The 18,191-nt window shown below is 39.9% G+C and overlaps 1 protein-coding gene across 3 annotated transcripts in view; it reads right to left on the reverse strand.

Moving 5' to 3' along the window:
• Positions 1-6,160: 6,160 nt before the first annotated feature.
• CA10 (carbonic anhydrase 10) overlaps positions 6,161-18,191 on the reverse strand; it is a 313,290-nt gene continuing 301,259 nt past the window's right edge. For all 3 annotated transcript variants that reach the window (XM_039502164.1, XM_039502162.1, XM_039502163.1), the window contains 3 exons: positions 11,855-12,009; positions 8,150-8,324; positions 6,161-6,883 (listed from right to left, as the gene is read on the reverse strand). In XM_039502164.1, the coding sequence (XP_039358098.1) occupies positions 6,861-6,883; positions 8,150-8,324; positions 11,855-12,009 (353 nt within the window). In that variant the 3' untranslated portion in view covers positions 6,161-6,860. The remainder of the gene's footprint in view (positions 6,884-8,149; positions 8,325-11,854; positions 12,010-18,191) is intronic.

The following is an 18,191-nucleotide window of genomic DNA, read 5'->3' on the forward strand; positions in this document are numbered from 1 at the left end:
GCTGCTCTTTCTTCACCCTTCCATTCTTTCCCTTCACCCTTTTTTGTTCTAATATATATTTCAATACATCTTTTTAATCTTTTCAGTATTTTTGATTTCTCTGTTCTGTCTTATCAAACCTCTCAATTCAGGTTATTCTGTCCTCCTCTCTTCCCTTCTACTCAGTGCTCTGTTCCTCTTTACATGAATTATTTTAAACTCTCTTTCTTCTCCAGGTCCCTACATTTTCCTCACTCTTCTGGTCTCTTCCCTTTTCCTTTCAACACGCTCCCAGTACCCACTGCTCATTATGTGGATCACCAACTCCCAGCCTCTCTTCCTCCCACTTGTTTGGCCCTCACTTAGCTCCTCGATGCTGTGCCTGTTGGGCTTAGAGCATCCGTTTCATTGTGCCATGGCAGGACATGAGGGCACCAGACAAAAGAGGAAGGATGTTGAGGGTGAAATTGTTAACACGAGAAAAAGTTGCTCTTTGCCCACAGGGGTTAAGGGGTTCAGTTTGTTACATTCTGCAAGTTTTTCAGGTCTTTCATTTTCATATTAGGGTTTGGTCATAAAGTTTTAGTGCAGGAGATAAGGAGAGTGTGGGTCCTTTGTAAGTGGTCTTCATGGGTATCACTGCCTTTTTCAGGTTGGTAGCCAGCAGGGGCATCAAAAATTTTTTCAGGATGTGGATCCAGATTCTAATCTTAGTTTCATTGACTGGTGTAGCTCCACTGAAGTCAGACAAGTTATTCCAGATTTACAGCAGCGTGAGACCTGAATCTCACTGGCCCATGTTGTTTTGCTGGCTTTTAGTCTGGTGACCTGGGGCATCGTAACAGCCTATCTATCTAGCTTAGCTTTATTTGATGGCATGTTTCCTCAGGCTAAGCAGAGTCTGATTGTGGGAGACTTGGTTTTCTTTCAGACTTGAAGCCCCAGGCATTGGTCTGTGCAGATGAGCCTCCTGCGAAATGTAATGCAAAAGCATAACAAATGCATAACAATCTTGAATGCCAATTACAAGATTCTGCTGGTAGCTTGTCATCTGAATGATTTGAAATCCTTGCCCACAGAATTCAGACTCTGCTTTATCCTTTGGTAAAGGTACCTTTAAGGGAGATTGTATTTTGCACTCTTTAAAGAGAGGAATTCACAGAACTGCCTCTCTACCCACCCCTGTTGAAATGTTCACTTGTAAATCAGTTGACAGAATGTCAGTGCTTTAGTTTTTAATTCAAGCATTTCAACTGAACATCTTCATCAGAGGAGCGAGGGCAGCACTTGGATGAAATTTCATTTCTGTGGCTTTGTCTTCAGTACATGGAACACAGGCATAGAGCATAAATGTTTAATGAATGGGACCATCAGTCTGGCAAAACTTTGGACCAAATGTTGTTGTTCCTCGTTACTGTCAAATTTCAAATCAAGACCTGAAATCAACTTCTCTTGCTGCTATATTATTGTGTCATTAAAACAGAAATACAGGAGAGAGGGAAAGGGAGAGCTTTGCTTTCTCTTTGTTTCTATCACAGTCTCTAGTGTATTTTGTAAACATTTCTTTTCCATCATGCTTCTGTCTCTTTCTCATTCCCTCTTTATGTAATCCTCAGAATAGGTTTTTAAAAAACTATTTTAATAATTAATATGCCATTTTCCCAATAACTTCTTATGTTGACCTAATCTCTAGGACTATACAGGTTATGAAAATGCGCAGGACCACCTCTTTCTGATGGGCAGTTTGCAATTGTAATCCATAGTAATCTGGTCTGTTAACCAGGAGGCTTTGGAGCATGGGGAATTTGGTTTTTAAAGCCAGCTATCTAAACTATTTCTGCCAAAGGGCAAGGAGGACATATCTTTCCCCTTTTCAAATGGACCAACTGCATGAAGAAATCTTGAGGAAAATCTTGCTTAGACCTGAGACATAAATGGTACCATCTCACTTTCTTCCTTAGGCTTGTTGATTTTTAAATCCAACTTTAGACATCAATACCAGCAAATTTCCATATGGATTCTGATTCACCTCCATTCTCTAGGCTTTGGAAATATCACTTCAGTTTTAAGTATCTTTCCCATTACTTTCCTCTTTCCTATTAATGATGACGCAAACACTTTACAAGCAATTGTTATGTAAATTTCCCAGAGTTCATCCTTACTCTGCTAATCTTTCAATGTAGTTCTCTGCTCTCTGCTTTCCCTGTACTAAATGTTGGGGTCTTACTTTTTCTGTAGTTTTCTTGCATTTAAAATTTATAAAAGTTTATAGTGTCTAAGAACTGCAGTTTATATATTTTTTTGCTCAGCTTTACAAGCTACTTAACTCTGAATTTATTATGAGGTTTTGGCTCAGGCCCATCTCTATATCTAATCCTGGTTTTAACATTGGTTCACTTTGGAATCTGGACCGGCATCCAAGGCTGAATGTCTCCGTTGGCCCTTATATCTATGTCCGTAAAAACTACATTAAGATGGAAGGAAGGGTAAAAGAGTGGATCAGTTATTTATGGGTAAAAATAAATTACTGGGATGTTGTAATTATCCCCAAAACAACCATTATAAACCCAGGAAAGCTGGAATAACAGTTACCTTGCCATGTTTGGATTTATTTTAAGGGTAAGGTAAGGTAAGAAATGCAAAGTTAAGGCATTTAAACAACCGTAACTTTGCCCTGTAGTGGTATACAAAAAAAGTATGGTTATGATTAAAGCCTTTTAAGGTTCATGATTAGATTAAACTGATTTTTAAAAAGAGAGAAATTAGATTATCTGTAATGGATACACCCAAGACCCCAGATCCAAACCTTCACAAAATATGGAAGGTTTAGAATTTTGCAGCATGTGCATGATTCTGATTTACATAAGAGTGACATTGCTGCTTGTCTTATGTCTCACATAAAGGGACAGACTCCATTAAGTTTTAATTGAAGCAGCATTGATGAGAGGTCTCATTAATGTGAAGGGGAATAACGTTAGACACTGCATTCCGGTCAGAGAGAGCCCTATCTATGCTAATAGGGACAGGAAGGATATAAAGACATTTTAGTTTACAGTGGGCATGAACTGCTTTGGCAGACGTTATTGAAGACATCAGCTGTCTCCCAGTCTGAAACCTCACTGTTCATCCAAAATGCTAGAAAAACCAAGCTGTGTGGGTTGAGTTTTAAAATCCTGATGAGAAAAAGCTAATTCAATGAAAAGGTGTACAGTTCCATTCAGACTCTTGTCCATACTCTAGCACTGAGACTATGCTTGCCAAGATCTATGATGCCAACTCTGGCTGATGTTTTTTTTGTTTTGTTTTTTTTGCTGCTGATCTTGTGTGACCCTTTCGCTGAACTGCCAATGAAGTGACTCCACTTGGCTCACCTGCAATGGTGCTTCCCAACCCAAGTCGCATTCCTGCTTCTCTCAGCATTGCCCTGTGGGTTCTATCAGCAAGTCTGCATCTGATCTGCGTAGGATGGTTATTTTATATAACTCAGAGCTTTGGCTTAGCACTCTGCCAATTCAGTTTTTCATGTAGCACTTTCACTCTCTTATCACCGTGGCCTGAGAATGCACTGCTATCTACAGGTCTTGTTGATTGGCCATAGATATTGGGGGTTATACTCCATGCCAGGTTATGCCTCTATGATGACATTCTGTATCTATGCTCAGCTCTGTTTGACTTTGAACAGAGAAGCTGCAAAATTGGAATCATGATCTATATGTTCCCAATGTTCGTGGGTATTGGAGTTCAGTGTTTCGATTTGGCCCCTGATAATAAGGGGCTGCTCTGATTTTTGAATCCAGTTATGAAAGTTCACAAATGATCATGTGCCATAGTTTGGACTTATCTCTACTATTTCTATCATTAAAAAAAAATCTTGCCGAGATGGAGTTCATTAGTTTGCAAAATGGATTTGGAAATGTTGACAAATGCATTTGCGATATCCCAGTGTGATTACTGCATTTCTCTATTTGCAAGGCTTCTATATACCAGCTTCACTTAATCCAAAGCACAGCACGAATCCTCACTGGGACTAGCCTTTTCTATCATATCATTCCTTCTTTCTTAAATCCCCTCAACTAGCTTTCGGTGAAATACCAAAAAGGTTTTATTACTTATTAAAAGTTTCATAATGGAGACCTGGCTTATCTTTCCTACCTTCTGTCACCAGACAAACTCAGATGAACAGCTGCCAGCTATTTGCCCAAAATATAGATTGAAACCTTTTGGACTTTGTACTCTCAGAAACTTTGCTCCGCAACTGGAGAACAGTTCCAAGATTAGGCTTCAAAGAGCAAACACAAAACTGATCCCATTAAAGTTTTTACACTGACATTGGAGATCTATCTGTGCAGTGACTTTTAGTGAAGTGCCTAGGAAACAGCAGTAGATTATCTATGCTTTGTATTGCACTGTCAATTACTACTAATTACAAAGGACTAATACTGTAATCTTGCTTTTATTTCAACAGTTGAACTTGACCTTATTAATACACAGTAAAAATCTAACTTTAATTGGCATTTATATGGCTGGACTGTGGATTGATCAGTCTTTGCATTAGTGGCTAGGTGCAAAGCACATAGAAGGTGATAGACTCTCCTTGACTTGAATAGACTACGGATGATTAGGCCCTTCAGATGCTGCACCAGCACCACCAGCTGGATGAGGTAGTCATTCTTGTTTGCCCCTAACCTTGCAAGTAGGCAGCATGCCATTATTAGGCCACGTGCCATTGTGCCCAGCTCCCCCAACTCCTTTGAGATTGATTTCCCTGCACCTAATATCAAGTACCAGAATTCTGGATGCTCTTTGTGCAAGTGTGCCAAGGAGATGAGACAGCTTCCTGCTCAGGAGCCGCCAGAATCTAGCCCATGCTGGATTCCTAATGACCATGAGTACTAACAGGAAACATTCACCTCCACAGTGTCCTTTCAGTTCATTTCACAGACGTACTGACAGCAGCAGCCTGTGACTTACAATAGGTGGAACTGCCACTCAGTGCCACACGCAGCTGTGTGTGTAGCTCCCTGTCCAATGCCACTTGCAATTGGCACCGCCCTTTTCCGCCTCAGGATACATTTCTCACATTTAAAGTCAGTGGGGTTGCAAAAGCGATGATGATTGGTGAAATTGAGTCTAGGTGTTCACATTTTTAGCTGGTTTCAGTATTCTCAAACTTTGACACTGTAGTGTATATTTTCAATTTAGGATAAGAACATACACACAAATCTACAGCTAAGACAATGTTGACCGCCATATAATTGAGTGTAGCTAGGCAATAATGTGTTTCTAGCCTATGTATTTATAATGCACCTTTCACCAACTGGGTGCCATGCACGCTATAAACAATTACATCCGTTCCATCCACTCCATACTCCTCACCATTCAACTACTTATGATACTTAAAGCAGCTTTTTTTCTTGCTTGTTTGTCTCCAGGAGAAATGCTGCTAGCTGTTCTGCCCTGTTGTTATTGAGGGGAGGTCTGTGTAAAGAGATACCTTACACTGTGCCCTGACTGCAAAATTGGGCTCATCCAGATCTTTGGTGATAGAGAATTCCACACCCCAGCTTCAGCCAACTAAGAATACTTGGCCCCTGATAGTTTCACCTTTGGATCTATCAAGTGCAACATCCCCATTATAATCACAGCTGTCATGGTAGATCACAGAGAGAGGGATGATTCCTGGTTAGTTGGGACCCAATTGATTTGACAACTTTAACATTGGTAATATTAAAAAAAAATGCACACATGAACTTGTTAAACACATTTATTGAGTTCTTGACAGTAACCAAACACAGTGAATGACCATTATAAACAAGAAAAAAGGCATTAGCTTTAACTTGGTCAGCTCCTGCTACATCTGTAAAGAAATATATCCCTTCTAGCAATTTACAAGGTTGAATTTGTATGTCTCAATAATGGACTCAAACCGGGGAAATGGTAATTTTAAACTAACCCATTTTTCAGTTGCCTTCTGCTTCTGGAGCCTAATTCTTCTTAATGATGAACCATAAAATGGAATTAAAGTTACACTAGCTTTGTTAAATACATTCCTAATTGCCATTAACTCAGTTAAACTGGCTGCAAACAAATAAAGTAAAAAAGAAAAGAACAGAAGCCTCAAGTGCTAGAGGCTTATCATTTCAGAAAGGAAAAATAAACCAAAGCGAGTGTACTAAATTAATTTGTTCAACACATTTATTGAGTTGTTAACAGTAACCAAACACAATGTATGACCTTTGTAAAACAAGAAACAGAAAATGGATCATTTCTGATCTTGGCAAATCCTACTACAGATATGTGACAAAGGGGGATATATTTCAATTTCTTTTACATTCTGCGGTGATATATTTACAATACTTATCTCTCAATGTCTGTCCTTTTTTAATTAAATAAACAGAAGGATCATAACCTAGAAATAAGTTTCCTCTACAATCTTCTTATTCTGTCTTGTCAGTATCCATTAATGATAGGGATATAATGAGAGCTTTCCAAGGATTACTTGGCACACAGAACACAACTCCACTTTGATGCTGTACGGAGCCACCTTTCTTTTTTATTTTTTTTTCTTTTGAAGGGGAGGAAAGAAAGAATTTCATATGTACAAAGGCTGAAAAGTCTTTCTTTGTGAAGCTAAATTAGTTCAGGAAAACTGTATCAAAATTGTAATCACATTTACTGTAGTTATTGTCTCTTTTTTATTATGATCAATCATATGAATGAATTTTTAGTTAAGTTTCCATCTTGGCAGCTTTTTTCTTGCAGCACGTTTGCACATACTGTCATGAATCCAAAGAGTGAATGAGGCTGGGTGCATTCTAGATTATGTCAATTCACAGTAGTAGCATTCCACTGAGGTTAGGAGTTTTTCCTGTTTGTCTTAATTACTTGAGGAGCCATTCATTTACTGAAAGAAAAGTAATAACAGTTATACTTTACCAAACACCAAATTGCTGTTTTTAAAAATTAAATGCCTTCAATGTTTGTATTGTGTAGAAAATAGTTGAGTAATTTCAAAATTATGAATTGAGAATGTGGCTCTTAGTCTTAACACTAGACTAGAGTTGGTCAAAACATTTTAAATGAAAAATATTTAGTTGAAAATATCTTTTTCAATAGAAAATTATTAAAAAATTTTAAATTGGAAAATAAAATATTTAGTCATGTTTTTGCCTTTTTTTCAGAATTTTTCAGTGGAAAACAGAAAAAAGGCAGGGGGAGGAATATGAACTGAAAAATTTGGAATATCCGAGAAATCATTCAGGTCTGAAACCTGAATTTCCCATTTCAGACCAGCTCTACTATCATCCTTCCTGATATTTTCAAATAGTGTTTTTATCAAATTATTTAGTGTGATTCAACTCCACAATGGCACCTGACTGCTCAGTTGAGCTGCTTAAGTATATGTGAAAGCATACCTCCTCACTTTCAATACTATCCCATTTCTACCAATGTTTATTCCCATGATCTCAGTGGAGCCAACACAGCTCTGGGAGAGAGAGTTGGATGCCATTCTGGATGCAACAGCAGGAACAGAAATTGTTAACTGAGTTCCAAATGCACAGCATCTGCTGATGTTGTGAAAACTAAAGAGAACCCAGCTAGATCATCAGTTTGCAACTGGAAAAATCATAATTATGAAGCGAGAAGATGTGTTCTGGAAATAGCTAAGAGATAATCAGCGTGGAACCTTACATTACTAATTTTATGGAGTTACCTTTCAGAGTAGAAATACATTTTATTTCCTTATAACATTTCCTTCAATTGTCATATGGCCTATTATTTTACTCCACTTTATATCAGAATCTGCAGTGTGGGGCTATTCCTATTACAATTATGTTTTGATTCTCATTTGCACTTGCCATACCTCTTTTTCAAGAAAACAACTTACAGCTACAAATTATCCTATTGTCATAAACTGGAGTGAGATGTTATGATGCTGTGTATCATTGTAAAACTTCTCAGATTTCAGGTATTCTAAACTTGCTAGCTGAAATCTGACACTTATAAAAGCGAATCAATATATAAATAGGTGGGATAGGATCTGAATATATGTCCCATTGTACACCGCTACTAACAACATTATGTAAATCAAACAAGGATCTTCAGAGGAAAGGAGCTCTACATAGGTGTAGAAATTATTGTTCTGGAGAGTGCCTTGTGTAAAACCTACCTCTATACTGTAGTTTCTGTGCTCTGTTGTTTGGACAATCTTTACCCTGTAAACTAAAATTGATATTAGTTCGGATACATCGATTGTTGAGAGGCTGGACTGGTCTGAAATTGTCACTCATGCTCAGAAATATCTGTGATGGCTGATTCTGGCTTAGCAGTCGTAAAGAATGCATCTGTACAAAACACAAAACAAGGACCTGTAGTATTATTCTTCACTCTAAGTAAACAATATTGAAAACTATTTAGATTAATCATCATATGCAAAGTATTCTAACAATACTTTTGTGATTTGGAATTTGGGGAGGGTTGACAGAGGTTCAGTCCATACTAGGGTGACCAGACAGCAAATGTGAATAATCGGGATGAGGGGGGGGGGATAATAGAAGCCTATATAAGAAAAAGACCCAAAAATCGGGACTGTCCCTATAAAATCGGGACATCTGGTCACCCTAGTCTATACTAAACATAGTTTTAGACCCATGGGCAACTGGGATACCTTAAGTAAAGACACAACCATTCCTTTTGTGGTCATGATCCTGTTTCTCTAAGCCCTGTTGTAAACAAAGCCTCCAGTTTTGTGCAGAATAAATGGAAATGGCACAAGGGAGCTTTGGCTGACCAGGAAGTAAATGGAATCCATTGTACTAGATAGTGGCAGCAGGTGCAGAGAAAGGGAATTTGATGAATGACGAGAGAAAATTGCCCAAAGATGTTATGGTAACTACTCTGGCTTGCTATTGAGAAGACAGCTCTGGGTGAAAGTGCCCAAGTACTGGTTATGCCACAGAAATCTGAATGCAGAGACTGATTGGCACCACATCTGTATTTTTAAAGAAGTTAGTGCTTCTGGAAGGCATGGGACCTGACAGTCTTGGAGACTGAAATCTTCTCTGTTCACTGAAAGATCTACCTGGGTCAACACCAGTGCAGTCATCCCTACACTGCCTTCCTACTGGGCTTTGGCCCTGACCTGGGACTCCTTTATGGGACAAAAAGAACAGGAGTAACTTGTGGCACCTTAGAGACTAACAATGTATTTATTTAGCCTCTAAGGTGCCACAAATACAGACTTTATGGGACAGTCTTTACCTATCATGACTACTAACAAAGTTGCCAATTGTGAAGGTGGTATTTGTAGGGTGAGCAAATGTCCACTAGCAGCTGGATTGCAAACAACCAAACAGCTACGATGTCTTTTGAAGTGGCAATCTAAAGGTTAAAGGGCATTTATCCATTTCCTCCTGGTGGCTACCTCATTAGTTAGAGTAGTGGGAAAGTGGGGGAATGAGCTTGGAGAGTTTTGAAGAGAACTATACCAGTAGGTGTGTTTTGCATGTTGTAGAAGTGCTAATGACTACAAGGGACATCTTCCGTCTTTCTGTGTATACTGTATAATTAGTATGTATTCCATTAAATCAATTTGCAGTACTAATATGGAAGTATGCATCTAACCAGTAAAGGCTGACAAGGAGCAGCTATCATGAGATGATGTCCTTTGAGTACCAGTGTAGACTATAGAAACATTCTGAACTTCGTTTTCTACTAAACAATTTGCATTATTGTTGTAATAATGTAACAAATATTTCTTGTAGAAAACATGCACGTTCATTGGGACGTATAGTATGTATGAAATGTACCCGTTTTCTCTCAACTGTGTCCCCTAAATTACTCTACCCATTTAGAATAGGAAAAAAAATAGGTAATAATTGGAGATATACCAATCTCCTAGAACTGGAAGGGACCTTGAAAGGTCATCGAGTCCAGCCCCCTGCCTTCACTAGCAGGACCAATTTTTTGCCCCAGATCCCTAAGTGGCCTCCTCAAGAATTGAACTCACAACCCTGGGTTTAGCAGGCCAATGCTCAAACCACTAAGCTATCCCTCCCACCGAACAACAAACTGTATTCCCCAAACCCATGCACAGTTGGACAAAATTAATACAATGCAGTTAAAATACATTGCATGCTTTCTATAGCATCTTATTGACAAAGATGACAGGACTTGAAGCCCCAATGTGATTTTTTTGAGCCCTGATTTCTCATCCTTTATTTCATTCCTTGGACTAGATAACTTCTACTGTGTTAGCTAGAGCTGCTCTACTCTGGGTTGAGGTGAGAAAACGGCTCTAAGATCTGCTTAGGGCTCTTAGGATTCTCACTAATGGAGGATATACCGGAGATGAGGTGAATCAATGCATCCCGTGGCTGGCCCCACTAAATTAAATAGGTCCAGTGCTGTGTGCCAGAATAGGCTCCCATTTGGCCAATTAAGAGGTCAAGGCAGTATCTGGGGGATAGAAAGGACCAGGCAGAATCTGAGAGAGGGAGACCCAGTGAATCACAGCTGCCTGAGTGAGAGCTGCCAGAGTCGGAAGGTGTTTCCTGCGGGACGGGGGAGGGACTGAAGGCAGGAGGGCAGAAAATGGGGTTCACCAGCTGACCTCTCCAAGCCAGAGAGCCAGAGCTGGAAGGCGAAAGCGAGGAGGAGGGAGCAGAGGGAGGTGCCTGCTGTCTCTAAGCCAGAGAGCTGATGCTAAGGATCAGAGAGGGCTGAAGGCAGGGGTGCAGTATAAGTGCTTAACCACTGACATCACCAGAGAGCAGGGTCCAGGGGATCACTGAGAGGGCTGGGACAGTGAGGGATGCTCCTCTGGCCAGGATGGTCTCCTAAAGAGAGGCTGTGGGAGTTCCCAATGGGAAGAGAGGGGTTGCACTCGAGTTGGGAGGGCTGGAGTGGCTGTCCTGGCAAAGGGATAGAAGGGGACCAACAAGGAGCCTAGGTGTGGTGGAAGACACCAGAATATGATGAGGATGCACTCCAAGCAGAGAGGCTGGGGGTGGCATTGGTGGTTTTCCTGCTGGGAAGAATGGGATTTTAAGGACAACGTGGACTGGGGATGCTATGGACTATGTTTTGGGATTTTTGTTACAGACTATTAGAACTATGGGATATTATTTAAGCAAGAGAGCCTGAAGTGGAGCTCTTGGGTTACCCTGAGAAGGGAAAGTGCCAGAGGTGCACGGGTAGTGCTGCGGCCTGCTGCCAGAGGGTGCCACCCTTTGATGCCCCATTTCCCAGGCACCCACACTTGAGGATCTGCTGTCTGTGACACTCTCAGTGGGGGTTGAAAGCAACTGAACTGTGCTGCAAAGACCCCATTGTTGTGGCTTTTCCACCAATGTGGTCCCCAGGTGGCCAACACAATGGAATGAATCTAGCTCCTACTGCTTGCTCTCTGCTGCAGCTACCTAACAGTAGCCCTCAATACGTCACTCTGGAACCAAAGGCCTATCTTCCAAATTTTTGACACACATGTGCTGGCATCAATCCTGCCACCTTTTTTCTGCACCAGACAATGTAGACTGGAGCCTTCCACAAAGGGTCTTTGTCCTAGCTCCAGTCCCACTGCATAAACTGGCTGCCACAATCCCTCATGAGACCACAATCCTCACTCTTCTAAAGTTCTTAGTCTTTTCTAACCTAGTGTAGGAGGGTCCCAATTATGCTTCTGCACGTGGGTATTTTTTAGTTATTCTAGCACCCCCTTGTGTAGAAATGACAACACAAACATGGTTTAAGATACAGTACTGCACTAAACCAAAGAGAGAAACATAATTTCAAATATGATGCTACAAAGATATACATTTAAAATATTTATTCTTCTGATGACATTTACTGGATCCATTATGTTCATTTTAGTTACCTGCATCCTTGTTATGTAGACAGGCTTGTTCATTATTATCCAACTTGCTGTTTCATAGCAGGGTGGAATGGTCATGGACCCATCATATGTAATGAAACTAGAGGTCTCGGGATAAAGTTCCTCAATATTAAGTCCCTGCAGTAAGTATGCATCATCTAGAGAATAAAGGGGGAAAATGATCTAGATCAAGCAATACTTTCACAAGACAAACTTTGTTGCACATCCCTTTTACTCTACAACCTCAACCTTACTTTTACTGAAATAGAAAGTCAAATGAATATACATTGTGCTCTGTACAAATTGATTGTTCAACACATGGACATTAACAGATATTATGATTTTAATATAGTAACTTTGCCCTTAGATGCTTGCTCACAGGTTCTGTTGACTTCACTAGGAGTTTAGCACAAGCATTTGCAATGAGAATTGGGCCTTGTTTTAGGTATTTGGGTTTAAAGCTGGTTGAAGTTGTATTTATTGATTTGGATGCAGCAGTCTTTGGAGAATGCCAACATACCGTATTTTTGGAGTGATGAACAATTTTTGCTCAACAAGACCTTGGGAAGGCCAAGAGTGTTAAAGCTTAATTACCCTTGTTTGAGAGAAAAGATTGTTCTGCCTTGTTAAGGTTAATGTCTGATGATAAAGCTGCTCAATGAAGCCTGCTGTCCTTTAGTGGGCACAGTGGGAGTGGATGCAATATAAACTCAGAATGCTCAAGTCAGAGGTGAGAAAATATGCTGTAAAGAAACTTACTGGGCTTCCCACTTTTTTCATATCCTCTCTGGTATTAATGAGGTGTCCCTTTGTAGACGACTGCAGAGTGTGGACATGTGCCAGCATATCAATGGATATAACTTCTAAGAGTCATTGAAGCTGCTCAGCCTTTGCTAAATTGTATGTATTATTGCTGTTACATAACACTAACCCTGCAGTGCTTTCTGCAAGTCTTTCAAAGCTGTAACGCTGATTTTCCAGGATTCTCTGCAGAATTTCAGACTCCAACAATTCCTTACTGGATATTGTGCTGGGGTACTTTACATTTAAACTCTTCAGCTGTCTCCTCTACCAATATGATGCATCACAGAGGAAGCTGGGCTGGTAAGATGAATGGTGAAATCTCACTGGTTGCTTTCAATTGCATGTAGTGTGTTTGGTATGGTTCATTAGTTAAGCAAATACTATGTGGGCAAGGAAGGTGTGCTACCATCCTGCCAACTAAGCACATTTCTTCTCCTTTCAGTAAATGAAAGGCCCTCCTATTGACATTGATGGGGAGATACGGAAGCAAGTGCAGTGGAAATGAAATGCTAAGATTCCTGCTCATAGACTAGAGACCTCAGTCTAAAGCATATCACTTCTAATCTGTTTCAGAACAGTCACGACTTTCCACAGAGTTTATCTGAAGTTTCCCATGCAACATTTATTGTAAACTTAACTAGAATAAAAACCGCATGTTAATGAGCAATTAATTTACAATCAATACATCTTTTAGACAAGCTATTGAAAAAAGAAAAAGGGGGGAAAGAGTTTTTGAAATTGTAAATATATTTTTTGTTCACTTTTAAGAAAGTTATGAAATTCATGATAAATTTTAGCTTTTGTTAGCCAAATTGTTCAGTGTAGACCGCTTCCCCTTAAACAGCTGACAAGTCAGGCAGTTACTTCGTTTCACCAGTTACACTCTTTTCTATGACAGCAGCAGAAATAGCCATGAAAGTATGGTCAAGCATGTGAAGACTCAACGGAAGTAAATGACTTGAGTCTTTGACTGATTCAGTTGCAGTACGTGTGTGTCATAGAAGCCACATTTCTCCAGGTGTCACTCATGAAGTATATCCACTTACTTTATTCATGCTCTACTTTGTCACTACTATAATAAAGTCAGTACCTATTGTTTCAATATCCTCATTTACAACAATGTTTACATAAAATGTCATTGATCAACATTCATGGTATTGCACAGTTAAACTATCTCCACTCCTTCCTCCTCTATTTCCCTCTTCTACCTTCCAAAAAGAAAGCAGAAAAGTTGCAATGATCAAGGAAGCATGCAAGCGCTTAAAAATGTGATATTTCATCTCCATTTGAGAGATTGTTGCTAAAAGATAAGGAAAAATACATGTTCTACGTTAGAGCAGCAAAGAGTCCTGTGGCACCTTATAGACTAATAGACGTCTATTAGTCTATAAGGTGCCACAGGACTCTTTGCTGCTTTTACAGATCCAGACTAACACGGCTACCCCTCTGATACTTGATATGTTCTATGTTGTGTGTGAGGGGGAAAAGAAGACCTTTTTGCATCACAAACGCCTGTCTCAGGCAGTAGATGGTTCTGGGTGGAGTACCCAGGGAATACAAGTGTGATGGCTGCTATCTTGACCAGCACACTGGGGATTTAGGGAGCTAACTGCATGAGTTGCTACAGCATTAACTAAACAGTCATGTCTCCCCTAGCTGGGACTATATAATTCATAACCACCGGTGACAGGGCAGAGACTGGACACACTCACCAGTGGGTTACACAGGAATCAGGTTATCTATCTAAAATCTGTTCAGACTTAATCTTCATTATTTCAGGAAAGATGTCTCAGTGTACTTTCTTGGCTGTGAGAAATCTGAAGGTCCCACCCCTTTTTGTACTTGAAGTCAATCTGAATGCAGTTCTATATATCAATTGTGGGGTTTACTAATAGAGTGGAATACATTGTTACTCTCACCTAGGTGACCGAGTCTTTCGACTTTGTTAACATGTTCAACCTCCATTGGCCTAAGGCCTGGGATTCTGAATGTGTTTCCAAGCCAAAAAATGTTCCAGATGAAAGTGCTAAACCATTGCTGTTGCATTACTGAGCCAGAATGGTGTTAAATTTTAACAGCTAGAGAAGACTGAATACAGCTAAGCCCTATTAATAAAAAAAAAAAGCATTGCAGCAATAATTTTGCTGGAATTAGCGAACATGGAATGCATTTTTTCATGCCAGTGATTGTTTTGTATGAGTCATTACACACCTCTTTTCCCGACATGAACATCCTTTAAATTATTTATAAACCAGACAGCCTGGTGTGTTCATTCTAAATGGCATGGAATCGGTAAGAATAGATAGTTTCAAACTCCAAGGGCCAAATTCTCTTACTGACATTCATATTAACTTCAATGGGTTTGCAACGGTTTAAATGAGAGCAGAATTTTCTCTGATGTGTCTACCAGGAGACTAAAAGCCAACCTAAGAAATTAGTGAAGATCTGGGATGTTGATAATTTATGGCTGTTTTGGGTCACATCTCTTTTCTTTCACCTGCTCTACTATAGATGGGTACTACGAAAATTAGGGTAGAAGCAATAGAGCCAAGGTATCACATGGAAGACATGCAGTCAACTTCATTGTTGGTATAAATGCAGGAAACTCTACTTGTTTCAGTGAATTGTCCCTGTTTATACCAATGGTGAATTTAGCCCATTATTCTTAATGTGGATTTTTAACCTAAGTGGCCCTGTTCAGTCCCCTCAGACAGGGCAGGACTCAGGCATGTAACAAATGACTGTACTGAGCCATTGTGGGGGCACCCCAACTCTAGTGCGAGGTCTGGCAGACCCTCTGGGAACACAAGAAGAGCCTGGCTGATGATGCAATACCCTTGGGGAGAGTGCAGCAGTTACTCACCTCTCCGGGGTAGAATTGTAGGGACTAGACCTGGCCCCCTTTGCATAGGGCAGAACTAGCTGTAGAGTCATTGCATTTCCTCAATGCAAGGACTCCCTCTGTGATACACCTCTGAATGGGGAACAGAAGATCCTTGGGCTTTCTGCCTCCCTTGTGTACCTATGCAGGAGTCAAGCACCATTCATTCCCTAAATCATTTGCAATGTATCTCCTGGTGTGCTTCTCTTCCACTCTTAGATCTGTTTGCTTACTGTGATGTAATGCAATCAGTAAGTACCATTTGGGTTACTAATAACTCCACAGATTTGAACTGCAGTTATAAAATAATAGTGCTCTGCATATCCCATCCAAGAAATAAACAACAGAGCTTTAGGTGGAAGTCACAAGGCTGAGATTAGCAGGAGCAACCAACTGAGCATGTGAGGATTGGGTTTAGACCATCAAAAACCAGGCACAGAGGTGGGTAGGAATATGGAGTTTCTATATAGAATGGAAGTAAGAGCCTAAACACTCCAGCACAGATGAAGCCTGACCTGGGTGACACCCTGAATTCATGTAAACAGGATTAGAAGTTAGCTGTCTACCAGGTTGTCGGGCCCGGGGGGGGGGGGGGGAAACCTTGGGGTTTGAGTTGTAGCCCAATAAAAGCAAATATTGAGCTGGGTCCTTATTTAGTCCAAACTCATACTGAAAACAGGCAGACTCCACTGAGAAAAGCCTATAGGATGCGGCACCTTATTACCAACATTTGCCTTGAACCACCACTATCTTTTCCCACCCACTCCCATTTTTCCATATCTTAGTCAAGTTTTTTTCTAGTAGAACTGTAATCTTGTGTTTTCAATAGTAATAGACTGCCACCCTTTAATGTGATGTCTTTTTAAATGTATGATTTCTATTGAAGGTATAAACTTCATAATATTCAAAGTTATTCTGGGGGAGGCTTCTCTGCATCCTTTGTCAATATCCTTCTTTAATAACCGTTTTCAGATTTTGCTAAACTCTAAGCATCATTCCTATCTGCAATCCACATTCTGTTTATCTTGAGCTGCCTATGTCTCAGGATAATTTCTGAACTCGTGAACTTTTCTCTACACAAATTACATTTCATTAGCTTTCACATTAATTTACATAAAGGTCTCGACTCTGACAATTTTCTTTACGGATGTTGAAATTCTCATTCTTTTCTCTGCATTTGTTAACTGATTTTCCTAATTCCCCCCCCCCCTTCATAGCAAGAACCACACATAACAAAATTAGCCCTCTTTAAGAAACTACTTAAGCCACATACTTTCCTTTATGAAATTAAAAATGCAACATCCTAAAATGGTGGAACCTAATCCCAGTGCTGTCAGTGGCAAACTCCCATTGACTTCAGTGGGAGCAAGATTGGGCTTCTGAGTCTGGATAATTAGGGTTCAAATACATAGAGTAGTTTTTAAACACTATATTCCCTGTAAAATATCACTATCACATTGCATCTTCTAGGTTCATAATATGGAATCATAAGTGGTTCCAAGTTTTAATTCTAGCTCTTCGTGTCTCCACCTGTTGCCTTGGACCAATTACTTATGTCCAGATTGAGAAAAGTGGCCTCTAATTTTGGATGCCCATCTTTAGACACTGAGGACCTGATTTTCAGAGATGCCAAGCATCCATAGCTCCCACCGCTTATGCCTGGAGCTTTGAGAGCTCAGCACTTCTGATAGTCAGGTCCTTGATGTCTAAAGTTGGGCATCCAAAAATGGAAGCCTCTGAAATTTGAGACTAAGTCCATACATTTGGCTATAAATTCTCTTGGCCGAATCTGAGATTGGGATACTTATTCGTATGTTCCCCTGTGAGGCAGTTAAATGTTAAGCATTAAATTTAAGGAAGTAAGTCCAAAATTCAACATCTTTTGCCTTTCAGATGGCTTCTTGGCAGCAATTCTGGTGCAACACATGAAACCCAAATTTCTGCACAGATTCCTTGGAAGCTAAAGTGCTGGTTTTATCCAACATTAAGAGAAGTGTGGGCTCCTCTACCAGCAAAAGCTTAAACCAACATGGCATATTTCAGTTTTAAAAAATAATATTGCTGTTTTAAAATAAAAGAAAACCACCTTCAGCCCCTCAGTTGCCCTACTTTAAACATGAATATTAAAGCAATTTTTCTTTAGAGATATTCATATAGTTCCTGACTAAGTCTATTTAAAAGAACAGTCATTTCAACTTGCTCAAATCCAATTCTTTGTGCTGAGCCACTGGCAGAAGAATAAAACAGGCATTTAAAATCCACTTTGGAATTCCAAGGGGGAGGGGAGGAGTTACGTCCATTTTAACCATTAAATATTTTCTTATATTTCAAATTCCCCTTTTTGACACATTTTGTCCTTGGGCTTATTATGTAACAGACTAAACATCTCTTACTGTGTTTTTAATCATTGCTTGAACTGCCCTACTTACTGTGCCTGACTTTGGACCCAATCTATACTTGTCATTCAGGCCATGCTCTCACTGAAGTAATTGAGACTGGCCATTTTGTTATGAGTACAACGAGAATTCACTGAGGATCCCTAAAGCGCAAGTTTAAAAAAAATCCCAGCTGTTAAATGCAGTATAGAAATCCTTGTAATAGATGAAGTAAAATTATTTTTTCAGCAATGACACTATAATCCATCACCCAAGGCAA

Source organism: Mauremys reevesii, linkage group 15 (assembly GCF_016161935.1).
Source record: "Mauremys reevesii isolate NIE-2019 linkage group 15, ASM1616193v1, whole genome shotgun sequence".
In the NCBI taxonomy this organism is placed as follows: Eukaryota; Metazoa; Chordata; order Testudines; family Geoemydidae; genus Mauremys; species Mauremys reevesii.